Source organism: Ahaetulla prasina, chromosome 8, assembly GCF_028640845.1.
Source record: "Ahaetulla prasina isolate Xishuangbanna chromosome 8, ASM2864084v1, whole genome shotgun sequence".
NCBI lineage: Eukaryota > Metazoa > Chordata > Lepidosauria > Squamata > Colubridae > Ahaetulla > Ahaetulla prasina.
This window is the reverse complement of record NC_080546.1, coordinates 52,134,829-52,162,725: the sequence shown is the minus strand read 5'-3', so window position 1 is coordinate 52,162,725 and position 27,897 is coordinate 52,134,829. Positions and strand designations below refer to the sequence as shown.

At 36.3% G+C, this 27,897-nt stretch overlaps 1 protein-coding gene across 2 annotated transcripts; it reads right to left on the bottom strand.

Annotated features, from left to right (window-relative positions):
* Positions 1-245: 245 nt before the first annotated feature.
* CFAP97 (cilia and flagella associated protein 97) lies at positions 246-26,120 on the bottom strand. Of its 2 annotated transcripts, XM_058192748.1 has the most exons (7): positions 26,023-26,120; positions 19,155-20,031; positions 19,001-19,072; positions 10,350-10,385; positions 8,899-9,167; positions 4,758-4,908; positions 246-4,039 (listed from the first exon to the last, which is right to left on the bottom strand). In XM_058192748.1, exons 2-7 carry the CDS (start codon positions 19,999-20,001, stop codon positions 3,933-3,935), a joined length of 1,482 nt encoding a protein of 493 aa, XP_058048731.1. In that variant the 5' UTR covers positions 20,002-20,031; positions 26,023-26,120; the 3' UTR covers positions 246-3,932. The 2 variants fall into 2 exon arrangements, with proteins under 2 accessions (XP_058048731.1, XP_058048732.1); XM_058192749.1 differs by lacking the exon at positions 10,350-10,385.
* Positions 26,121-27,897: the final 1,777 nt, after the last annotated feature.

Here is a 27,897-nt window from a genome sequence, read left to right as displayed (position 1 = left end):
AATGTTCAACTACGAGAGTGATTCTGACTCATATAAGACAAAACAGCTAGAATCTCTGCAGCAAATAATAGCAAATCACTTCACAGGAAATGCTGTTCTTCATTTCTCCTAATTTTATCTTTACTCACTTTGTTCACATATTGGAACACTTATCTCCTTTTTGTCTTGTTAGGATTGTAATGCTCATACACATTCCCAGAGATGTGGATAGCTGGATGAGAAAATCGCATTTTGTTTTTTTTCCCCCAGGCCTTAGTATCTCTAAATATTCAGTAATGATTACAATAACGACCATACTTTTAAACTTGCATGTGGATGGGTGCTAAAAGGACGGTTGCTATTGAATGTGTACAGGAAGTCCTTAATTTACAGCAGTTTATTTAGTGACCAAAGTTACGACGGCACTGAAAAAGGTTGCTTAGGACCATTTTTCACATAAGCATTGTATCTCCATGGCCATGTGATCAAAATTGAAATGCTTGGCAAGTGACTGATATTTATTATGGTTGGAGCGTCTCAAGGTCATGTGATCGCCTTTTGCGGTCCTCTGACAAGCAAAGTCAATGTGGAAGCCAGATTCATTTAACAATCGTGTTACTACCTTAACAACTGCAATGATTCACTTATCTGTGGCAAGAAAGGTCATAAAACTAAGTAAAATTCACTTAACAACTGTCTTACTTAGCAACAGAAATGTTGGGCTGAATTGTGTTTGTAAGTTGAGGACTATTGTATAGTCAGATGCAACTCACCTGCAGTTTTCTTATTCGGTTTAGTATTGTATGATCTTCAACATATGGTAACAGCATCCATTTAATTTTGTTTGCAATTGTTGGAAAAAGAAAAAGCAGCTTGAGCTGCTAGGACATTCAGTGACAGTACTATGAAATCTACGCCTTGACAGATTTTGCCTCAGAGTAACATACAGCATTCATTCAAAACAGAGGATGAATTGTTCCCATGGGATTGAAATTTGGCAAAGTTGTCACTTCAGTGCTGCCTTACACTTCCCAGAAACCCAAAGGTTGCATGGCACAAGATAATATGGGAGGAATGTATCCCCACACTCTCCCTTCATCCAATCAGCTGGCAACAAGGCCCGGCAGGTAACCAGTGATTGGCCACTTTGAAACCGAGGCCGAAATTTGAAATCTTTTATTGGCAGTGAGTGGTGAGGGGAAGATTAAGGGGGTGACTTAGATGCCTGCAGGCAAGATAGAGCTGGCTAAGGAAGGTCAGTGATCAACGGATGAAACCTTTTCCTTCTTGAAGGGGCCTTGGGGACATGCAGGGTTGGGGAGGGTAGTTTTCCTTGCATTTTGTGGTTCCCTTTGTTTCCCCTAGCAAAGTAGCAGCTGATTTGAGGAAGAGGAGGAGTCTGCTTCATCAGAGCTCTGCTGAGGGTCATGAGGGATAATGCCACCAGCCTATATTATATATCAAAAGGATGACCCAATGAGTCATGGTTGTCTATTTCTGTTAGCCTTTGTGATGGAATGTGCATCTAGAGAAGCAATGGGGGAGTTTTGGCAATGCAGAGCTTTCCCAGAAAGAGGTCTGGATTAAGAGATTGAGCAATCCTGAGCTGGATTGGGAGGGAGGGGGAGAGGTTTAGGGTAGCCACATCTAGAATCTCTCAGGATATATCTAGTAGGTTAGAAGGCGATAGCTTGAGTTTGGCAAGATTCTGTCCATTAGGTGTAAGTAGATAAAGGACTGAACCCGATTGGAATTCACTGTGTCATTTCTGGCCTTGGGCCTTGCAGCCCAGCCAGGTAAACCAGATACAAAACACGACTACATGAGTGAACACTTTATTGTTAAGGCTACATTAACAAAATCTTGCAGGTCTAAAGGTACAAGTTTATTTTCTGATATTTCTTGCTCCCCCCCTCACAGCCATCTTCAACCTTATGGACTATGACTATAATGAGTTTTTTGAAATATAGATATCATGTTTTGAGTCATAATTGGACGTATTCTAGGAATAGATTTCATGACAGTGAGAGGATGTGAGAGAACTGATATGATAAAATCAATGTGCAAAAAAAGTATTAATCTCCTAATTAAAGTATTTGAAAATTTTCATCTTCCTCTAGAAATGTCTGTTTACATTGAGTTTTGCAGTATCCTTTACAGTTGGGAGCTGCATAGATGTTAAATCTGATTGCATTTTCAGTTAAAAACACAAAACTATTGTTCATGCATTTAGTACTTCTCTATTATGTCATATCAGAAATTACAATAGAGTGATAATTTTTAGAAGCAATTCAGTCCCATCTAAAATCTTTTAAAAGCTGTATATAGTTCTGGAGTTTTGTACCTCTGCATTACTGAGTTGTTCACTGATAAAACGTGTGAGCACATAAAATGTATTACATCCATTTTTTGATGTCTTCCAATGACTAGAATATTTACTAGATATAAATTCCTTGTGTTCTGAAGAGGTTGTTTTTCCATAAGTACTTAAAATATAAAACTGGATGGTACTGCAGATAAAATCCTAAAATGAACTCTAGTACTTTATTTATGGGTGCAAACACCACAGCAACTTTTGGAAAAAAAATCATCGCAATATGCAGAAATGGCGTTTGAAATCATTAGGAAAGATACTGAAACGACAAGCGTATTGTGGGCAATGAATGGCTTTTACATATTGTTGCATTCTCCCTTTATACTGTCCCTTTTTATAAAGAAAATCAGGTGTAACTCCATAGTTTTGCTTTTGTATTACTTCAATTCTTGCATTTAATTGTGATTGCAGTGTCTTGGTGCCCCTTCATGTAACACTTATGTTCATTAAAATGCAAATGTTTGTTCATGTATGTAATTTATATACAAGCTTAAGTTTACTGTTACATTGTACAGATAATTATGATAGACAAGAACTTTTTACAACCTAGAAATATTAAGATAAATACAGATGGAATTCAAACAGGAAATTAACTACAAATTATTTCTTAAATCAATGAATGATGGGAAATCCAAATAATATTCTGGAGCAGACAGCTATTACAATACAATTAAAAGAAGGTCATTTTTAAAACCTATTCACAATATTTGACTCAAATTACAGAAAAGAACAGCACGCTGAATTCAATTAAATATTTTACTTAATTTTTAAAGGACAGATGTACAATTTGTATACCTTCATAACTTAATCACACTTTGTAGTTTTGACGAAGAAAAATATGTTTATGGAAAGATTCCAAAGTGCCAAGATTTAAGAAGTACACCCACAAGTTTTCTGTTCATTTTTACTTCAAGAAACAAAATTTTAGAGAATAATTTAATAAATATAATTGAGCAAATATATCACAGACCAAAATTGTCAACACTTTACAATACAAGGTAGAGTTCTAGATAATAGACAATACTTTTTACATTTATTTAGATGTCTATTGCTTATATAAAATCCATATTTCTAGAATTGGAGAACTGATCTGAAAAGATTGAGTTTGTTTTCCATGTTGTAACTGACAGCACCAAGGCCGAGTTGTGTGTTATATGTTCTATCTAACATTTTTATTAGATCTTATTAAATTAAAAGTTTGCAATACAAAGTTACATTAAATTTCATGGTAAGAAATTCAAAATTTAAGATTTAAAAACAAATGAATTTTTATTTCTGGTCTATCCTATCCCTACTTTTCAAACCTCAATTTCATTGAGAAAATAAGGTTTGCAATAGTGCCACTTTTTAATACGTATTGTTTTAAGAAATACTGACTATAAAGATACTGTCCAACACATATTAGAAAGATGAAAAAAAGAATCAAGATTATATCCATTTATAGTTAATACTACTTTCCAGCATCCTTTAATTATTCAATATTACAACAGTCCTGCACAGAATTACAGTAATCCCCAAACCATCAGTTTAGAAATCTGATAGCAAAGTACAAATTATTTGTAACCAGGCGCCATGAATGTTACTGGGGTTCAACTGCTGCAGTGCACCATTTATCAAAAACTGGTTTTTCACTCCTTCGATTTATAGTACTGGATGTACTATGACTGGAAGTTCGGGATGTACCTCCTGTCAAAATTGTACACAAAAAAGATCATATGGAGTTTTAAGTAAACAATATAAATTTAAGCAACTTTAAGTAAACAGTATAAACATTAAACCATGTAGTAGTACTCTCTGGATTTGAAAACCAGCAGATGGGATGCTGCTTATGAAAAAAGTAACCTTGTTCAATGTTACTGCTATTATTGGAGGTATAGTCATTCACTTATTCTGGGCTCAGGAAATCAGCATGAATGTAGTATAGAGCAGGGGTCTCCAACCTTGGCAATTTTAGGACTTGTGGACTTCAACTCCCAGAATTCCTCAACCAGCTTTGCTTTGCTGGCTGAGGAATTCTGGGAGTTGAAGTCCACAAGTCCTTAAATTGCCAAGGTTGGAGACCCCTGGTAAAGAGGGCTTGGCAAGATGTAGGAACAACTCACTTTGGCCAAGTGCTATTTGTACCGTACAATTTTTAGATTCAGTCCTTAGGGTAAGTGATGTTATATGTGCTGATTAAAAAAATGACCTCAGTAAACATGTAAATTTAAATAACCTATAAATATTAGAAAAAAGTATAAACATAATTTTCTTGCGTAGTGAATAGAAATTAAGGCATAGCAGATGATCAGATCTGATTTCATTACTTATATAATAGAAATAAAGGCCAGTGAGGGTTGTTGTTGTTTTTTTCCACACTTCAATCAAACTGAAATTAGCAGATGAAGATTCTGGAATGACTTACTAGATGGACTCTGATGATTCAAGGCAGACTTTCCTCGCCTCGGAGTTCCAGGAGTGCGAAAGTAGCCCATCTGCCGCTGGTAGTCAGTGAGCTGTTCTGAGCGCTTCATGCCAGTTGTTGGTTTCACTGCTTCAAGTCTTTTCAAAAAAGCCTTTAATAACATACACATACATTATGACCTGGGATACCAGAATCACATAATCAAAACCAGCCCTCCACAATCTCTGATGTCTTGGATTACAATATCTTTACTTTCTCACTAGAATTGTAATACTGTTGTTCAACATATCTGGAGTAGACTAACTTGAAAAAGCTGTTAGGAAGCACTCTGTCTATATGAGAATGGAGAAACACAACAGGGCAGAAGAAAACATTGTCATTTGGTAGCTTTGCCTTTGCTCATCATATACATAAACGTTTATATAAAAGGCAACACTGTAAAGGGAAGCCACAATGGCCTGGGACTAGAGCTTTTTATACCTAGTAGTCCAACAATTTCATCACACTGAATATGACAGTGTGAGTGAGGCCAAATAAGTCTCACTGGAGATGAATTTCCATAGGAAATCACAGATAAGATGGTCCACTTGATCTCGTAGTCATCTGATGTCTTAGCACAGCAGCAGAAAAAGCCAAAGACGTTCTAAGGGGTTGTGAATTTTACTTTATAAAACTCTTACATTTTATGCTAGTTTCAGACAACTAGTTTGCATTGTTATTTGGAATAAAGTTGTTTACAATACTTCCTTTTCTATGTTCTGGTACTCCATTTTGTGATTTAAAGAAAATGGAAACAGAAAAACTGATGCCTATGGAGCAGGAATCTTGTGCATATCCTAGGTTATTATGCCAGAATTTGATTGTTCAAACCAATCAAATCAGTCAGTCATCCAACCACTCTCTCAGGAATCCAAAATTAACACGTACTATAATTATGAAGAGACACGGTGGCTCATTGGCTAAGACACTGAGCTTGTCGATCGAAAGGTTGAAAGTTCAGCGGTTCGAATCTTTAGTGCCATGTAACAGGATGAGCTCCCGTTACTTGTCCTAGCTTCTGCCAACCTAGCAGTTTGAAAGCACGTAAAAAATGTAAGTAGAAAAATAGGGACAACTTTTGGTGGGAAGGTAACAGTGTTCCGTGTGCCTTTGGCGTTTAGTCATGCTGGCCACATAACCATGGAGACATCTTCGGATAATGCTGGCTCTTCGGCTTTGAAACAGAGATGAGCACTGCCCCCTAGAGTCAGGAACGACTAGTACATATGTGCGAGGGGAACCTTTACCTTTACTTATAATTATTCCATTTCAAAAGAATGAAAAACAGAAAATGTGCAGAAAGAAGCCATCCGAGAGGTTTCTTGGGGTGTTCTCTATGAGTATGTGCATGTATTCATGCATTTTTAGACTATTAAAAAGGGACTAAATGTTGTGGCTTTTGACTGCAGCCTAAAATTCTGAGAATTTTAGAAATAGAATACAGTTATCAAAATCAGGATCAAAAGAAGGCCAATTTCATCTGAGTAAATTCATTGCTCGCTCTTTATGTTACATTACAGATCCAATAAAATCTTTTCCTTCATGCAAAACTACATCATTAACATTTGAACGGTTCTAGGTAAAGAACTATTACACTGGAGATGAATTTCCATAGGAAATCACAGATAAGATGGTCCACTTGATCTCGTAGTCATCTGATGTCTTAGCACAGCAGCAGAAAAGCCAAAGACGTTCTAAGGGTTGTGAATTTTACTTTATAAAACTCTTACATTTTATGCTAGTTTCAGACAACTAGTTTGCATTGTTATTTGGAATAAAGTTGTTTACAATACTTCCTTTTCTATGTTCTGGTACTCCATTTTGTGATTTAAAGAAAATGGAAACAGAAAAACTGATGCCTATGGAGCAGGAATCTTGTGCATATCCTAGGTTATTATGCCAGAATTTGATTGTTCAAACCAATCAAATCAGTCAGTCATCCAACCACTCTCTCAGGAATCCAAAATTAACACGTACTATAATTATGAAGAGACACGGTGGCTCATTGGCTAAGACACTGAGCTTGTCGATCAAAAGGTTGAAAGTTCAGCGGTTCGAATCTTTAGTGCCATGTAACAGGATGAGCTCCCGTTACTTGTCCTAGCTTCTGCCAACCTAGCAGTTTGAAAGCACGTAAAAAATGTAAGTAGAAAAATAGGGACAACTTTTGGTGGGAAGGTAACAGTGTTCCGTGTGCCTTTGGCGTTTAGTCATGCTGGCCACATAACCACGGAGACATCTTCGGATAATGCTGGCTCTTCGGCTTTGAAACAGAGATGAGCACTGCCCCCTAGAGTCAGGAACGACTAGTACATATGTGCGAGGGGAACCTTTACCTTTACTTATAATTATTCCATTTCAAAAGAATGAAAAACAGAAAATGTGCAGAAAGAAGCCATCCGAGAGGTTTCTTGGGGTGTTCTCTATGAGTATGTGCATGTATTCATGCATTTTTAGACTATTAAAAAGGGACTAAATGTTGTGGCTTTTGACTGCAGCCTAAAATTCTGAGAATTTTAGAAATAGAATACAGTTATCAAAAATCAGGATCAAAAGAAGGCCAATTTCATCTGAGTAAATTCATTGCTCGCTCTTTATGTTACATTACAGATCCAATAAAAATCTTTTCCTTCATGCAAAACTACATCATTAACATTTGAACGGTTCTAGGTAAAGAACTATTACACAGAAGATGAGTTTTCATTTGCCTCAAGGTAAGTTGCTATGGTGACAACAGCAATTCAGTGGTAGTGGAATAAACAGCTACAGAAATTGAAATTGACCATTGGCTATTTTTTCAATTATTTCTACTTTATTTTAAGTTGTGGGCTATTAAGTTGTGTGTTACTGACAAATGTGTTTGCTGATGAATGGTTAAAATAAAATGATAGAAGGACTTAATATGTTCCTTTGCTACTAACTACATCAATCAGTTTTTTCCTGTTTGTTACTGAGATCAATGAATTCCTTTCTGGTTGATTTTTCTTGTATCTAAGGTAGATGCTCAATTGTGAAAAGAAGGTTCACACACACACACACACACACACACACACACACACACGAATGCATAACAAGGTATTTTCAGCATAATTCAAAGATATGCAAATACTATTCCAATGAAGCTCAAACATTTATTCTTTATGCTATAAAGAAATTAAGAGGGAGAAAATGGAGCCACATGTTCCATAAACCAGCAGAGTTAAATTTGCTTAAATTTAAGTGAAATTAAATGAAAGCCAGATTAGTGTAGTGGCTAAGGCATCTGGCTAGAAACCAGGAGACTAGTCCCACCTTAGGAACAAAGCCAACTGTGTGACCTTGGGCTAATCACGATCTCTCAGTCCTACAAAGGAGCCAATGGCAAACAACTTTTGAAAATCTTTGCCAAGGAAACTGCAGGGACTTGTCTAGGCAGCCTCCAAGATTGGGACACAATTGAGTGGAAAGAAGAAAGTGCAGATAAATGAACTGCATTGTACCGGGCAAGAAACTGAATAGGAAACAAGCATATTTGATGGGTTAAAAGAATTTTTCTGTCAATTGTATTAACTTTAAATTAAAAGTGAAACAAAATAGCAGTCGTATATGACAAACCTACAACCAAGGACCATCAATTGAGAAACCATTGGAAATCTCATTGTTCTGATAAAATTTGAGATAAGCAGGCATCTTCATGTTTGGGTAGCATCTCTAGCAATCCTGAAGTTCATTATGGCAGTGATATTTCTAGTGCCTTCATATATTTTTATCCATATTTGGATACTTTCAGATAAGGATTGCTATCTCACCTACCCAGAGCAAGCACTTATAAATAGGCAGCACTCAGGTGATGGATTTTCTTTCACTGCTAGTACAATTGAATTACAGGAGAGCTTTGTGATTTAATAAAATTACTCCCACTTCTCAGAGGACAAAACAAATAATGTGGTCTACACGATGTGTTAACTAATAGTTTGCAAGCCCATGGTTTATACAATGCAATACAATTTGCTAGGTGCTCATCTATCATGAGCCTCAAACCGTTGGATAGACTTGCCTAACATACTAAGTCGAAGAAGCCTAGTTTTTAATTAATATTGTTAAATCCAGAACTTCAACTAACCAGATTCTCTCTGTCGATCCTCTGCTGTTCCTTTTGCCTGTTGATGGCACTGTGGTACATTTTAGGTGCTGAGCCTGAAGGTTTCTTCATGGAGGCACTTTTGTTTCTGGGTTTTGCAGAATGCTTTGTCAATTCTTTTAAGAGCCTTTGGTTTTCTCGATCAATTTGTCGTACTTCGTCATTTGTGAATGAATAGTTTTTCCTTGATCCTAGAGAAGACTGATTCAATGCCAATTCTTGTTGATCCTTTTTCTCCAACTGCAGAAAAGCTTTGGACACAAGTACATATTTAAAAAATATGCAGCATGACTAGGCTTTCTCAGGATTACTTCAAAACTATAAAACCTATTTTCAGATTTAGCCACACACTATCTTTCAAATAAGGACTTCTGTGGAGCTGCCCCCCAATTCTGAAGTTGGTAATAGAAGTTTATGTAACAAAAGCCTCTTACACAGCCTTTCTCAGCTTTATAATCACCAAAGGTGCCAGACATTAACTCCCATAATTTCCATTGAAATTTGGTGGAAATTACAGGACTTAAATTGCAAATATATTTCAAGGATCCAATAAAAAGGTCCAAGCACACAATATGCAGTTGTGATAAAATGAAACCCTATACAAACAAGGCTGTGCCACTTCTTTCCAAATAATTAATGTTCAAGTGTTATGCATCACAATTCTTGCTTCCAGAAGAAATACACTATAAATATAAACATTTCCTACAATTATCAGAGAATTAATACATATTATAAGGCAGAGCCAAAATGAAGCTTATTATAAAAATAATTAATTCATTTGATCATTCTTAAATTAGATTTGGAACTAGGCAATGTGAACACCAGCCCCAATTAGAAATATAAAAGACATTTCTAAATAGAGCTGGTTGTTTATCTTACTCAATACTAAATCAAATTAATCATATGCAATCAGTCCATCCATCCCTCTTTAGCAAATTATCTGTCAACAAGAACTAAAGTAGGTGCTGACTTTCATTCTCACAATTTTCAGCACAGAATGATAAGCAGGAAATGGACTTTCCCAAAATTCTGATTGCTGAAGTTTCATTTCTACCCTTTGCATATCTAAATAAGTATGTCAGGTGGGCAGTTACATTTAAATAGTTCCAGGTACAAAAAGAAAAGAATCAGTTCGTAACAGTAAATTGTGTACAATATTAAAATTGCCATATGTTTTTCTTTCTGAAGTGTGTGACATTTCATGTTTTCCTTCTACAAATGTTGGAGATTTGAAATTTCTTGAACACTTCTTGCCCACTTCTAATCTATAATCTAAGTGAATTCCTCCCTCTCAGATCATTAATTGATTTGCTGTGATATACCATACTTAAAAAGCCTTTGGCACTGATATTTAATCTCATTTGAGTCACCACTGTACTATCAAACTTGTAAATCACTGATTCTGTAATGTAGTTTGCAGCAAACTGGTGTACCGTCTGTGTGACAGATGACTTGGATAGATGAGTCAGCTGTAAAATATTTGAAAAGAATGTCAATGTCAGAGAGCCTGAAATTGTTGAATGTATTTAATAGAATTATTGAATTGTTGACTTTATTTTCAAAGCAAAACCTCATGCGAAGTTGTGGTATGTACAAAAATGTTGCAGAAAAAGTTAAATGTAACAACAGGAATTGTTCATAAACAGGCCTTCACCAATCTTAGATAGAAGGCCACCAAGATTTCTAATTAAGCATATTACATTGCTAAATATATTTAGGAAAGCAGAGTTTTTGGAAAAGGAATAGAGACGAGAGTGGCATGTGTAGATGTTATTCAGGACTCAGAAAAAAAATAAAAGATACGCCAATCCACAATTGACAGCAGGGAAGAAAGTGGAATTAAAGAATGCATATGGAGAACAGCACCATGAGATACATTTGGTAAAATAAGAAAGCAGTTAAACCATTGGTCTACAATAGAGATACATCTCTTTCAACTGAATGCTATTGAATGCAAGGGGTTTGAAAGTATATGGACTGGTAATAATTATATCAAAGACAACTACCAAGAACTAGTATCTCCAAGAAATATACAATAACAAATATAAACTTTCCCAAAATTCTGATTGCTGAAGTTTCATTTCTACCCTTTGCATATCTAAATAAGTATGTCAGGTGGGCAGTTACATTTAAATAGTTCCAGGTACAAAAAGAAAAGAATCAGTTCGTAACAGTAAATTGTGTACAATATTAAAATTGCCATATGTTTTTCTTTCTGAAGTGTGTGACATTTCATGTTTTCCTTCTACAAATGTTGGAGATTTGAAATTTCTTGAACACTTCTTGCCCACTTCTAATCTATAATCTAAGTGAATTCCTCCCTCTCAGATCATTAATTGATTTGCTGTGATATACCATACTTAAAAAGCCTTTGGCACTGATATTTAATCTCATTTGAGTCACCACTGTACTATCAAACTTGTAAATCACTGATTCTGTAATGTAGTTTGCAGCAAACTGGTGTACCGTCTGTGTGACAGATGACTTGGATAGATGAGTCAGCTGTAAAATATTTGAAAAGAATGTCAATGTCAGAGAGCCTGAAATTGTTGAATGTATTTAATAGAATTATTGAATTGTTGACTTTATTTTCAAAGCAAAACCTCATGCGAAGTTGTGGTATGTACAAAAATGTTGCAGAAAAAGTTAAATGTAACAACAGGAATTGTTCATAAACAGGCCTTCACCAATCTTAGATAGAAGGCCACCAAGATTTCTAATTAAGCATATTACATTGCTAAATATATTTAGGAAAGCAGAGTTTTTGGAAAAGGAATAGAGACGAGAGTGGCATGTGTAGATGTTATTCAGGACTCAGAAAAAAAATAAAAGATACGCCAATCCACAATTGAGAGCAGGGAAGAAAGTGGAATTAAAGAATGCATATGGAGAACAGCACCATGAGATACATTTGGTAAAATAAGAAAGCAGTTAAACCATTGGTCTACAATAGAGATACATCTCTTTCAACTGAATGCTATTGAATGCAAGGGGTTTGAAAGTATATGGACTGGTAATAATTATATCAAAGACAACTACCAAGAACTAGTATCTCCAAGAAATATACAATAACAAATATAAACTTTCCCAAAATAAATAACAGTTCTCACCACATTTGCATAGTATGGAGCATAGACCTCCATTCTATGCAAAACTCTATTGGTATCAGCGAAACTATTTTACACAATTTTTCCAAATTTGAGAACATAGTAAATGTTGCAAGACACATAAAATGGACATTTCAGTACTTTCAAATCAGTGATGGCTGTTAAGAGGTGACGCAATAAAAATGGCTATTTCTATATGTATTTATGCTAATTAGAAGCCCTTAAATTATGTGTATGTATATATATGTATTTGTGTGTGTGTGTACACACACACATATTTACTTTAATGAGCATATAAGTAGTCTGTTCCTCAATGTATATCTGAAAATTTGAATTAAATCTTTAACATCTAATATAGAGGTATTGATGTAATACTTGGTTGTCATCTGATAAGAGATTCAGGGGATAATTTAACAGCCATCTACAAGGGTCTCTGTGATAAATGGGAAATAGTCCTGTTTCACTATCATATCCCTAAATCTTGTGAATGAGAACTTCAGTTTTAGACAACTGCCAAGCAATCTTGACAGTTGCTGAAAGTGTCAATGCTGTTTGAAAGAGGTGCTTTAGAACAGTGGTCTCCAACCTTAGCAACTTTAAGCCTGGAGGACTTCAAGTCCTCCAAGCTTAAAGTTGCCAAGGTTGGAGACCCTTGCTTTAGAATGTCCACAGGTCATGTACCAAGTACCTTCCATCAAATAATTAAAGCACCTGTAGTTTTTTCTGGCTTATACAGCTGCTTAAGAAACTACTCTCTGCTCTTTCCACAAGTCGCATGTATATATTCTGAAACAACTCTTCATAAGAATTTGTACCATCTTAGTAGAAACTATAATGTCCATGAACATCAAGAATAGACAGGGACAGAAAGGATACTACTTACAGAAGTTGAAAACAATTATCCTATAACTTCCCATTTAACTTGGGGACAAAGGACTCTCGGAATAGTGTCTTTCAACCAGAATTGGCTTGGCCAATACACAGGAAAAAATGTTGATATTCCTGTACTTATGCAAAATTAGGGATCAATGCTAGTAAGAGAAACTTCTCAGTTACTATCCCACCATTGCAGAATATCTTTCCCTGAGAAATTCAAATGTCCTGACCCTGCTGCCTTTTTGGTTATATAACATCATTTCTGGTTTTTCCCTGTTTATTTGTAATCCACTATACTTCCCAAATTCATTCAGGTGTAAATATATCCTCTCTCTATAATAACTACGGGATTTTGAAATGTTAATTATGTATCATCTGCAAATAAATTTATTTTAGTTTTCTTCTGTACATCAATTCCTTCAATCAAAGAATCTTCTTCCCTAATTGCATTTGCCAAAACCTCCATCAATAATGCAAATAAAACTGGGGATAGAGGGCAACCCTGTCTCGTTCCCTGGCTTAAGGTTATTGTCTCTGTAACATCATCATTTATAACTATTCTCGCTGTATTCTCTGAATATAGAATATATCACTTTTCTAATTTTTTCCCCAAAACCTAACTTCTCTATTAATATCTTCAATGTAGGCCATTCCATTGAAGATATTTAAGGCCATTAAATATGCCTTTAAATACATATAATGTTAATACATCTACCTTTAATTTTTGATTCTTTATATAGTAACCTATATTTAATACCTTTCTTACTATGTCTGACATTTGTCGGCCTCTTATAAATCCACGCTGGTCATTTTTAATATAATTCTCTATAAATATATTCAATCTATTTGCCAATATTGCTGTAAAAATCTTAGCGTCCTGATTAATAAGGGATATTGGTCTATATGATCCTGGGTTTGTATGATCGTTACCTGGTTTCGTTATCAGTATTATCAAAGATTGCTTCCAGGAACTTGGAATACTTTCCCCTTCCATTATTTTATTAAACATTATCTTCATCTTCGGCACCAATAGTCATTTAATGTTTTTATAATATTCTACGCCTAGTCCATCTAATCCTGGTGCCTTACCTATTTTCAATTTATTAATAATTTCCACTACTTCCTTTTCTTCTATTTGTGATTCATTATTTCTTTATCGTACTCTTGACTTTTACAATTTAAATTCTTTTCTATATATTGCTACAGGATTTAAAATTTGATTTCAGCCATTTTGCTCATCATATTGCTATGGCAGCTTCTAATAAGCATAATGTGAAGAGCTAAATAAATAAATGTTCTAGAGAAGAGAGAGATTCTAAATGGGGAATAGTCCTGTTGGGGAAATCCAGCACTTTTACTATCATCTCCATAAATCTTGTGTATGAGAATTTCAGTCTTAGACAACTGCCAAGCAGTCTTGAGAGTTGCTAAAAGTGTCAATGCTATCTGAAATAGCTTTAAAGCTGAAGGGTTAGGTGGGATCCAATTTGTCCATCACCCCATCTCTCTAGCGTGGAATTTGTGACCATACTGAGGATTATTTGAGACTCAGCTCAATTTATAAATTGTAGAGAGTATTCGTAGCTCAGTTTGTAGGTTTAGGCAGAGGTTTGTCCTCCGAGCTGCAGGGCTCCCAGATATTTCATTATCCAACTGGGCAACATCTTCAGCTAGGTAATATCTTCAACCCTCCATATTACCTGGCTTGGAAACAAACGTTCATGAGCCAAGCAGCAAGCTTGGAGGACAAAACTCTGCCTAAAGTTAGCTCATGCTAATGCTCAGTGCACCTTGGCTGTCCATGGGAAAATAGCAACAGAAAGGTTTTCACTCTTTCTATTCTGACGCTTCATGAGATGTCCAATGGTGGCATCTAACCCATCATGCTCCTTATCACTTTGGATCTTCCCAAAGAGAGGCCAATGCTTTCTGACCTTGACTATGGCATTTGTCTTGGTCAGGAAAAAGGACCTTTGCTATAGAAAATATAATCTTTTTATAATATTAAAATACAATTTTCATATTGAAATGCGGAGAAATAGCTACATGCTATTAAATATTAAACAATAACTTACACATCTCAACCCTTCATTGCTTGATGCCTCTCTATATAGAGAATGTCTTCTATATTAGAATGCTTTAGCTTTCTGCAAGGGATAAATTACCCCAGTCTTGCTCTATCATACAACCCTATGGAGTACAGTTGGAAATACATTGTTTAGTGTTTGAGACACAGTAATTCAATTAAAAAAATACAAGTAAAGGCCCCAAATCCCAGATTAAATGACACTTCTTTTAAGAGTAATGAACAACTTCTAACATTAACATATACCAAAAAGCATTAAAAATATATTATGTGAATCTCTGACCTTGTCTATAAACAATGCTGTCAAACAAAAAAAATCTTATCAAAGACCAGCAGGTCAACAAACAGGTTATTTTCTATCTTTTGTGTGTGTGTGCAAAAAATGTGTGGGTGGGAATGTTAAATATAAGAATTCTTCAAGAAACTGACTTATCCACTCTAATGCTATCTTCATTAAATGGATTCACTCTTTTAATGTGCTGCCCAGTTCCAGATTAGAAAGGAGGTAAATTTACTTTCTCTGTGGATGGCTGTTAGCAATTTTTAAGCTGTTACCCAAAGGCGTCTCAGGAAGGAGACTTTCTTTATTAATAATAAACGGATAGGTCGAGTCTGGATGAAAAAACTTTTATTTTAGCATTGACCTAGTGAAATAACTTTCTTCCAGGCAGCCTCAAATGTCCTATTTCTTAACCTCATAAAAAAAACCCTACAATATATAAACTATAGATTCATAGAGTTCATGTACTGATGAAGGTAGGTCTTGTTTGATATTTAATAAAAAATATGTTAACATTAATTTAGAATTGGTGTCATAACATCCTGAACTGGTATCTCAAAATATAGAGGAAAAATAAGTTTATCAATTAATTTAAAATTCACACTGTCAATGAAATGACAAATGTTGCTCTAGATATTAAAACCGCCAATTTAGACAGCCACAGAAATTTAAAGATGCTAAACCTGGATATCATATAGGCTGCTATATTTGATGCAATTTTTTCCCTTTAAGCCATTTCCTGAATTTACTGGTAATTCCTTTTGCAGGACTATGGCAACTATTAGAGAGAACTAGAATAGTTTGTTCCTAAACTCTAATATATAATATCTGACTGAAAAAGACAGAGATTTATGTATTTCTATGACAACAGGACAGCTATGGCAAATCCCAATAATACTGAAAGGACTGCAATTAGACAATATTCAAAAGATTGTTTGTGGAAAAAGAGATCTTAAACTATATATAAAAAAAAAAAATCTGACACAGTATCCCATACAAGTATCTTCTCTTTTATGCTCCCCTTAAAGTTTTAAACACTTTAAGTTTCCATCTGTTTTTCTCACCTATTTTCTTTCAACACAGAGAGAAACAGATACAGATACCATATATCAGTTTTAATAACATGAAGAAATCCTGCTTCCAGCTCTTCAACTCTTGAAACATTTCTGACTGCCAGCCTGCCTTAATAAAGAATCTGCTTACATCAGCAATACATCACAATACCTTTCTACAAGACTTCTCATATCAAGTGAAGAACAATTAAATGGGACAAAGTATTTGAAGATCCATTTATTGATTTTATATTCGCAGTTGAAATTATGGTTAATGGCATTACAGCTTTTTTTTTTTTTTATAAAAAAAGGTTCTTTAAAATGTAACAGCTTAGTAAGTGCATAGTAAGTTGATTTGGTCAGACAATGGCTATTTACAGTTGTAAGACAAATATTTTGGACTGAACCCAGAAAAAAACTAGTAACTACTGCAGGTTTCTCAATTCTATATTGAGAATTCTTGTCACATTTTAAATTAACTGAACCTTTTGGGTTTTTTCTGGGATAATCCTCTAGATTCTGTTGCATCATCTAGACATAATTAAGTATGAATATTAGGATTTCCAAATCTTTGAAGTTTCATTTCAATGAAGATTTGAGTGAAGTAATCCCTTAAAGTATTGTGCCTCAAACTGGAGGGCTTGAATAGCTTGTGGAGGTTAAACTGAATAATGGGGCTTTTGGGCATGCACAGGCCTCCGAGGAAAGACCAGTGAATCAGGTTTCCCTTTAGTGCTTTGCAGAGGAACAGTATCTCATCTCTTTGAGACACTTTACCACAACAAGGAAAAGTGATGCATATCAGGAAAGTGAATAAATTGAGATCCTCACAGGCATAATGAATAACATTGGCCATGCTAGATTAAATCAGTGCCAGTATAATTATATACCCAGATGTTCTTCTTTCCACTATATGAAGATCTGGGAAAGGAGAATCAAATAGATTTTGCAAGGTATAAATCTGATGGTTTAGGGAAGGGGTGTCAAACTCGCATTGCCTTATGACGTATTGCAACTCCCCACCCTTTGCTAAAACAGGGGAGAGCGTGGCCAGCACGTGACACAACCACTCGCCAGTTTGACACCCCTGGTTTAGAGGAAGCACAAACTCTTTCGGAAAATGTTAAGAAACTACATTTCCAGTTTACTGATCTCATCTAGGTTAAATTTCAACTAGTTCCTCTTTATCCAACTCATTATTAGAATCAAATAATATTCCAGAAAAGTTAATGATTCCTTAGAAAGAGTAATAGAGCTGAGAATCATCTAATTCTGAATAATCTCAATGATTTCATGTATATATTACCCAATGTGCAAAAACGAACACTAGTCAAGAACGTTAGTGCTGAATGATGGTCTCACAGCACCACCTTCTAGAGAACCCAATAATAAAGATGTCTATTTCTGCTATATAGTATTGTTGAAGCCCAATCCACAGTTGTAATATTATCAAAATAAACCGTATAAGAAAATAAAAGTTTTCAAGAAGTCAAGGAAAACTAAAAGAAGACCTTCCTCACTAAGTCACGATGTAGATTATTCACCAAAATGACCAAAGTAATGAATTGAAATTTAAATCATTGAGATTATCTCACACTATAACAGTTGTAATTGAATAAAAGACTATTACTGCTCTTTATATAAGATATGTGCTCTTCCAGCCTTTATTTCTCCTTTTTCCCTATCTAAAAGTAAAATAATACCAGATGAGAAATCTCTGAGAGGTTGTAATGGAAATGTGGAAATGACCTTGGGGAGGGCAACATAGGTAGATAAGAGGAAGCTTAGCCCACAGCTGCCTAAAAGACAGAGAAAAAAAACTTAGACAGGAACCTCTCTAATTTATCAGGCAAAAGAAGAGACAGCAGGAGATTTATACTTTCAGACATGCAAGATTCATAGTAATGTAGCCTTACTATGAATTAGCTCATCTGCTCTGTTTCTTGTCTGATCTACCTGACAGATCTATTAAAAAAACAAAACAACATCAAAGCCAATTGTTCACAGCACATCCATCAGGTCCTCTGGCTCCCAAGCTCGTCATCCTTCCATAAGTTTCACAGAAATACTGATATTGCTTTTACATAGGTGATACTTTAATATCTTTTTCCAAAACTAGATGTCATGTTTATAAATAAAAGTTATTTAATGGTCAATGGTGCATCCAAAGCTTTAGATGCAACAGGGGGCGGAAAAGCTACAGCAGCCAAATGTATTCTGTATCATGACAGGATCCAAGTGTTTGAAATAAAAGATGTGGTCATAAAGATACAATTTTCGTTTGCATATCCATTTCAACTGAATGTGGTGTGTGTGTGTGTGTGTGTGTGTGTGTGTGTGTGTGTGTGTGTGAGAGAGAGAGAGAGAGAGAGAGAGAGAGAGAGAGAGATTCACCATGCCCAGCTTCATTTGAAAAACACATAATGTATTACAAAAAGTTTTAAACTATGTTGTGCTTGATTTATTTCAATTCATACATTTTTACTTATGTTACTATGTCTAGAAAATATAAAGTAAGTGTAAAGAATGCATGACTGAATAATGAACATATTTTTCATATTCAAAGCAATCCATCAATCCATCCACCCATTCTTCCTTCCGTCTTCTAAGATACTAAATTGGAATGAAATTACAATGAAAGAATACAGAGAAAAATCATATTGAAGAATTAAAAGAAAAATACCTTTCAAAAGGTTATTCAAGTCCATAGCTTCATGTAGTACCTTTTGAAGACATTTGTGATCTACCTCAGGTTCTAATGAGAAAAAAGGATAAACAGGTATATTAAGTCTAGTGTTGCTGCCATGTATACGCTTTAATAAGTTCTGCAAACTTACCATATAACTCCTGGCTCACATTTTGTTGTCTTTTAACCTTTAATTTCTTATCATTGGGTGCTGCCACTTCAAAAGATTGGATGGGACTGATATCTGGAGTTGACAGAGGAGTTACATCAGTAACTGTATCTTCAGACTCTTCTGCGTGGTCACCCAATTTTGATTTTACTTCCACTGACTTTTTTCCTTGGCTTAACTGTTGTTCTGATGAAAGAAGTGGTGACCTTATGTTTTTCTTTTCTGAAGAACATGATGAGTCTGACAGGCAACCATCAGATCCTGTGTCTGAATAATCTGTATCAGAACTAGAAGATGGAGAAGAGGAGGAGGAAGAATTAACATTCCTATTAACCTTTGTACCATTAGGCTGTTTAGAGAACTTATGTCTAACTCTCTGATTTCTGCTATCATCACTACTATCTTCTTCATCTGTGTAGTAATTTTCTTCACATTCTTTCTCTTTTAAGGGAATTTGCACTGGAATGTTTTCATGAAGGGTTTGCTCATTTTGTGCTGTGATTCTATCAACTGGATCCTCCAGATTTAAAGAAGCTAACATAGAAAGAGCATTATTTGAATTATGAGCACCATCGTCTAATATGAGTTCCTTTTGAGATTCTGCCTGTTTAGCTTGCTTTTCTTCCTCAATACTGTTATCCTCCACCACTTTGGCTTCCTGCTTCAAATGACAATCATCTGTAACTGAACCTTTTATTTGTGCAGGCCCAGAACTTTCCATTTTATTTATTTCTGTTGTCGCTTTGTCTTTCTTCACCTCTTCTTCAAAATCACTATCAAAGAAAGAGTGATCCACTTCACAATCAGTTATATCTTCATATCGGTCCATACTGAAGTCAAAACTGCTTAAGTGTTTTCCCTACAAATAGAAAACTGGAATTATTATACCAATCACTGGAAGAAAAATATTTTTCTAGCCTTTTGTTACAGCAAATCTTTTCCTCCAAATATAAATTTTAACGTATCTTCTTCAAGCAGCAGCAGCAGCAATTAATGCAATATTTTATTGTTTCATTTGGTACAATCACATAACCCAAGTTGCTTTAATACTATTCAATAGTAATTGTATATATTGAAAATAAAAGTTCTGTGGATTTACTAACTTCTATTTTATATCAAGTGAACAACTATGTAATTTAAAATACCGGTAACACTAATTATAGTATTATTAAAACCAAATACTACTATATAAATACATTAATTTAGAGATAGAAATAAAAATCATAGGTGGATTATATAAATTCAAAATGTCAGGGGCAATGCAGATGTTTAGGAGACCTGGAAATAAAAACAAAAATATCCTCCCCAGTGTGGTCAAAATTGAAAAGAGAGGGAATAATTTTCTTCTTTCGTCTAAAAGGTTTGTGTGATTATTTGCACCCTCTGTTATTGACTAATTCATTTAATTCGTCATCTCCATCTGACATAATGAATAGATTTTTCCATTTTTTTTTTCATTCTGTCCTTTTTTACACCACCTAGCCTGACAAGATCTTGTCTGGTCCTAGTAAAAATAATGCCCAACTATGGCTGTTATATTAAAACAGTATACTACCACATTAAAGAAAAGCAGCCTTTATTACAGTACTAGTGTTCCATTAAAGTGCAATCAAAATGGACATATATGCTCCATTTATAATAGTATACCGGTACCTGCAGTTGATATTTTAATTGGAATATTACCATCCTTTAGACATTTTATCAATTAGTTCCTAAAAGGTTGCTCAGTTGAATAAAATACTTTTATAACATGATTTTTTTCAAAAAAAATCTCACCTATGGAAACTTATGGCCACAATAAAATAGTCTTTGAGATACCGCTGTGCCTCCTTTCAATCCAGTTGCGCATTAGGCAGTTCACACTGGAAAATTACCTGAATCCACTGCTATAGCTTCACTGAGTCAGTGATATTTGGAGAAAGCTTCACATTAATTCATTAATTGCTATGCCAGGCAATAATAAATTATAACTCTCTACTTCAGTTGCTATGACACTGCTGTGAGCTGAGCTGCTGTGATTTTTTTCCAAGACAGGAATATTAGTCATGGCACTAAACTCAGAATATATGTTTAATATATTCAGGAATAAGCAGGAGATTATTTCTGGATGTTGACAGTAGTTTGCCAAAAGCTTCTTTCCTTTTCAATTTTTTATAATAGCAACAACAAATAATCTTATACTTTGTCCTACACTGGGCTCAAGACTCTTAATCAACAGATACAGATTTTCATCCCTGCAAGTCACCCCAAGGCAGTGATGGTGAACCTTTTCAGCACTGTGCCCAAACCAGAACATGTGTGCATGTGCACGCGCCAGAGCACCAGAAACCCGAAGACCAGCTGGCCGGTGCGTATATATACGTGTTTTTGAAAAACGGCCTGGAAAACAGTCTGGTTTTTTTATTGTTTTTTGGCCCATTTTCAGGCACTCCAGCGCTTGCAAAGACCAGCTGGCTGGTGTGCATGTGTACATCAGAAGCCAGAGGAGCAGCTGGTGATGGCATGCGTGCCCACAGAGAGGGCTTTGTGTGTCACCTCTGGCACACGTGCCATAGGTTTGCCATCACGGCCCCAGGGCATGCCTGGCCCATGGAGTACAAGACATACCTGGATTTTCCCCCCCTCCACATTATTATTTTGTATACAATTTGATTGATTGTACTAAGAAAAGCACTATTAAATTATCTCTAATTACACCATACTTAATTTCCATTTAACCTAATACATCCACTACTTGTCCAAGAAGTAGTGACAATTCTAGAATAGACAATTCTAGGTTGTCTATATTTAACAACACATTTTTGTAATCTTCTTCATACAGAGACTATTTACTGTAAGTAACAAAATGCCATTGGCTCCTAATATTTGTTCTGTTCGATTGCAGGATCTGCTCCCACTCCACCCCGCCCAACTTCACTTAGTAACTACAGCAAAGCTTATCAATGCTTGATGTGACATGAGGGAGCAGGGTGTATTGTCTTTTCCAAACAGGGTTTGCTGTGGAGCCTTGTTTGAGTGATCAGGGTTAAGAGGGAATGACTAGGACTTTACAATAATTGTAATAAACAGCATATTAAAATAAAAATAATAAATAAAAAAGAATGATTAGGGCTGAGAGGGAATGACTAGTTATAGGTGATCCAGTTGCCTTGAATGCTTAAATAAAGATAAAATCTGGGGGTCAGACCTTAAACAATACACTATATGGCTACCCTGCTGTAGATAACAAGGTAAGTTTCCAAATATGCATACATGATGCTTCCTACATATTTCTATTATTCTTCGGACATATAGCTATTTTTTATTGAGCTGTATATAAGCATAGATGGATTTTTAAAAATTAGTTTCAAAATATAGAATAGAATAGAATAGAATAGAATTTTATTGGCCAAGTGTGATTGGACACACAAGGAATTTGTCTTGGTGCATATGCTCTCAGTGTACATAAAAGAAAAGATACGTTCATCAAGGTACAACATTTACAACACAATTGATGATAATATATCAATATAAATCATAAGGATTGCCAGCAACAAGTTATAGTCATACAGTCATAAGTGGAAAGAGATTGGTGATGGGAACTATGAAACGATTAATTAAATTAATTAAATTAAATTAATTACTGCAGATTCAGTAAATAGTCTGACAGTGTTGAGGGAATTATTTGTTTAGCAGAGTGATGGCCTTCGGGAAAAACTGTTCTTGTGTCTAGTTGTTCTGGTGTGCAGTGCTCTATAGCGTCGTTTGAGGGTAGGAGTTGAAACAGTTTATGTCCAGGATGCGAGGGATCTGCAAATATTTTCACGGCCCTCTTCTTGATTCGTGCAGTATACAGGTCCTCAATGGAAGGCAAGTTGGTAGCAATTATTTTTTCTGCAGTTCTAATTATCCTCTGAAGTCTGTGTTTTTCTTGTTGGGTTGCAGAACCGAACCAGACAGTTATAGAGGTGCAAATGACAGACTCAATAATTCCTCTGTAGAATTGGATCAGCAGCTCCTTGGGCAGTTTGAGCTTACTGAGTTGGCGCAGAAAGAACATTCTTTGTTGTCCTTTTTAATGATGTTTTGATGTTAGCTGTCCATTTGAGATCTTGCGATATGATAGAACCCAGAAATTTGAAGGTTTCTACTGTTGATACTGTGTTGTCAAGTATTGTGAGAGGTGGAAGTATGGAAGGGTTTTTCCTAAAGTCTACCACCATTTCTACGGTTTTGAGTGTGTTCAGTTCCAGATTGTTTTGGTTGCACCACAAGGCTAGTCGTTCGACCTCTCGTCTATATGTGGATTCGTCATTGTCTCGAATGAGACCAATCACTGTTGTGTCATCTGCGAACTTCAGTAGCTTAACAAATGGATCATTGGAGATGCAGTCATTGGTATACAGAGAGAAGAGAAGTGGGGAGAGCACACAGCCTTGGGGGGCCCCTGTGCTAATTGTACAGGTATTTGATGTGATCTTGCTTAGCTTCACCTGCTGCTTCCTGTTTGTTAGGAAGCTTGTGATCCACTTACAAGTCTGTTCCGGTACCTGTAGCTGGTTTAGCTTAGTTAGAAGAATGTCTGGAATGATGGTATTGAATGCTGAACTAAAGTCTACAAAGAGGACCCTTGCATAGGTCTTTGGAGACTCAAGATGTTGTAGGATGTAGTGCAGAGCTACAAGTAGTGGAAGTAGTATATACTTCCACTATCATTTAGCATTATCAATTCAGTTATGAACTATATTATTTTATTACTAAATACTGAATATTTTCAAGTTGGAACATGACATTTCTTTCTTTCACTCCCCCCCATAGGTATCTGCAAAGTATGATTAAAAAAAAGTTAAAATGGCAACTATGATGATGCAATTAAACTTCACTGGTTTTTTTTTTAGGTATGTTGAAATGCACATAAAAACAGGCAAAAAATTGACTGTATCATTATATTTGCCATCTTACTTTTTTGACCACATTCTGCAGACACCTATGCATTCCACATATTTTGGTAATTTAAAATTTAAAGAATTCAAAATTAAAATATAACTTGATATCATTACAAAACACTGCATATGCCTGTGCTGATATGACACCTACACAAAAAGTTATTTTTCTGTCTCCTTGGAAATGTTAAAACCCAGAAGTAATTTCATTTAAAATTAAATTTGCACTTTACGATAACTGCTGTGTAGGATTGTTGAAGTGAGTGAGGAAAGCTTTGGAGAATATTTTACAACTGTTTGGGCATATGTATGTAGGAGATATTAACACAACTGCAGTTGTCATGACAAATTTAATTAACGTTTAGCCTGCACTCTGACCCAGGAGTTAAGGAATGAAACAGACAGTGATTCTCAGTGTGGTCTGGGGGCCCCTGAGATCTATGGAGATAAGTATTTTAAAATCTTTGTTTTAATTTCTAATATAGTAAATATTGATAGATACAACCCACATAAACCAAAGCTCTGTTGGGCCCTCAATCATTGTTAAGAATGCAAAAGACTACTGAGACTGAAATGCTTGAAAACCTCTGATAAATGCCAAATGTTCATCTGTCTGGTAAGTCTTCTTTCAGCACTGTCATAGCCCGTTATTTCAGGTTTTAAAAAAGAGGAATAAACCTTGGTTAAATTTTGCTTATGAGCCATTCTCCACAACCCCACCCTGTGTAGACTTCATTACTCAGAAAAAAGCTTTCTCTAAAACATATTGCTTTGCTAGGGCAGAATTGTCATTTCTGTTGTTCTTACCTCTTCACATCAAAACAAGATACAAGGGAGATAAACCAATCTGATGTTTTGTGGAAAGGGTCACAACAAGCAAACAGGCAATTTTATTATCTCAGAAGCTGAGGAGAGGAAGAAAAACATTTATCCCTAACAAGTTATATTTTTCCTTCCATCCAGTTTTTTCTTGCAATAAGCTATAATGGACTAAACCAGGTTACTGGCTGAGGAATTATGGGAGTTGAAGTTCTCAAATGTTAAAAGTTGCCAAAGCTGGAGACCCCTGGGTCTAAGGAATTAAAAAAGATGTGCATCTTGAAATGGTAATTAGTTTGCTCTACTCCCACGATCTACAAATGACTAGAAGAGATCTCACTTACAATTGGCAAAGTGCTTATTTTTGTATTGAATTCATGCACTGCATTAGGAAATGATCTGCACATATAATTGCATGCGGCAGAATTAATTTAACTTAGGCAAATCCCCCCAAAATGCGCCTTATTTTTAGTACGTTGAAAAATCGAGTCACCTTCTGCTCAAGGGAATACAGCCCCGAAATACAAGCCTTCTAAAGAAAACACCCGAGGCAAGAGCCGTCCTCAGTGTGTCCTTACAACTAACTGGATAAACTCTGACGTTTTACGGACAAGAGAGGCAAGTTTGCAGGCTCGAATTGGAACGATTAGTCGTAACCGCGCCACCAACAAGTCATATCCGCACCGAGCCCTCAGCATCTTCCGCAGTTTCACCAAAACACTGGACGGCCCCTACCCACATCTGTTCCAAGACAGAATACCATGCCTGTTCGTTTCAAGTTGCACGTGTAAAAGAAATCTTTTTTAAAAAAATTAAAAATGTAACTCTTGCTAGCTCAGAAAACTAAGCCATAAGATACCAGCCACGTGCAACAGATCTGCTGCATTCAGGGTGGCTATTTAGGGAGGCACTGACCAGCCCCTCCGGGTAAAGGGCGGAACGTCGCCCCCTCTTCTCCGGTACTTAGCTATTTACTACTTACTTACTATTTACTCCATTCGGAAATGGCGATGTGCCCGCATCGATTCTCCTTCGCGGAGAGGCGATTGGCCCCTAACCCCGCCACGAGCCCGAATTAAGGCTCTGCCCGGGGATGGGATGATACTCACCCGCAGTCGGCAAAAAGGAAGGCGCTTTGCTCGCTCCCTCCACAGCTCTGCTCTGCTGTCTCTCGCAAGCCAGTCCGGACTCTCCCTCCCGCGCTCTGTTTGCGTAACCAGGAAAGGGAGGGAGAGAAGAGATGGAAACAAACATTTCCGTCTCCGTGTTGGCGCGTCCAGGTTCCTTTTCCGTGCAGCAGGGGGAAGCGCGGAGTCTCAGTCGCTGGAGATGAGGCGAAGCGGCTTCACCAGCGAAACGAATCGGCGCCATCCTATATATTTGCCGCAGCCTTACAAATCTTCACAAATAACCTTTGTGTATATATATATATATATTTCTTCTAAATCAGGGGTCTCTAAACTTGCCAACTTTAAGACTTGTGAACTTCAATTCCCAGAGTTCCTCAGCCAGCAAGCTCTGAGAGTTGAAGTCCACAAGTCTTAAAGTTGCCAGGTTTGGAGATCCGCCTGTTCTAAATCATAGAATAGAGTAGAATAGAATTTTTTATTGGCCAGGTGTGATTGGACACACAAGGAATTTGTCTTGGTGCATATGGTGTACATAAAAGAAAAGATACCTTCATCAAGGTACAACACTTACAACACTTAATGATAGTCATAGGGTACAAATTTAACACTTAATGATACAACACTTAATGATAGTCATAGGCTACAAATAAGCAATCAGGAAACAATATCAATATAAATCATGCGGCCCTTTAATGTCAAATTGACAGGTTTTGTATTTGATATTTCCCCAAGTTAAACTCACTTGAACAAGGCAGCTTTAAACGCGTTTCAGGGATCGGATTAAGTCTCTTTAAAACGATGTTTTTCAAACTTGGTAAAAGATGTGTGGAGTTCAACTTCCAGAATTCCCCATGCTAGGGAATGCTGGCTGGATTATCCTGGGAGTCGAAGGCCATGGACAACTTAAAAGTTGCCAAGTTGAAACAAAACGAAACACTGCTTTAAACACTTTTGGCACCAGCTAAAAATAGAATGGTTTTCTTCATAGTTAAGGCCAGAACTACATACAGCCACCAGAGTTTGTAAATACCGTGTTGTGAAAAATGAAGGTAATGATAGCTATTCGGCTTACTAACCCAAAATGAATAATAGTTTGGTTTGTTGAATAGGATAGAACAGAATAGAATTGGCCAAGTGTGATTGGACGCACAAGGAATTTGTCTTGGTGCATATGCTCTCAGTGTACATAAAAGAAAAGATAACTTCATCAAGGTATAATATAACACTTACAACAAATTTGCGTGAGCAAATTTGCAGAAAGCTGCATTAGATGCATTTTATTTCCCGGCCACTGGATGGCGAACCGTAACCTGAGAAAGCCTCACTCCATTACTAAGTAACCGAAGATGAAACCGAACCTAGTCTGGTAATGAAACGTCAGCAAAGCAAACAATCGAGCTTGAGAGTATCGAAGATTCCACTGAGAAAATATTTCTCGGAGCGGTGGTCGGACCGGTGCCTCATTGCAGGTTCCTATTCTGCAAGCGCACGTCTACTTGGGATAAGGATTATTTGAACTAATGCAGGGGTCTCCAACCTTGGCAACTTTAAGCCCGGTGGACTTCAACTCCCAGAATTCCCCAGCCAGCAAAGCCACCAGGCTTAAAGTTGCCAAGGTTGGAAACCCCTGCACTAACGAGTAAGGCTGGATTGCGCAACAGAAGAATGTAGCCTATTACAGTGACACCGACACCACCACGTACTTGGAGGCGCGTAGCGGAGAAACAGCCCTGCAAATCGCTCGCTATTGAAACGGCAACCACAAGAGCAGAGTCGGTGAAAGGCTTCGGAATGACACTAGGGGGAGCCCTTTTTTTTTTTTTTTTGGGAGAAAAGATGGACGTAACTATCAGC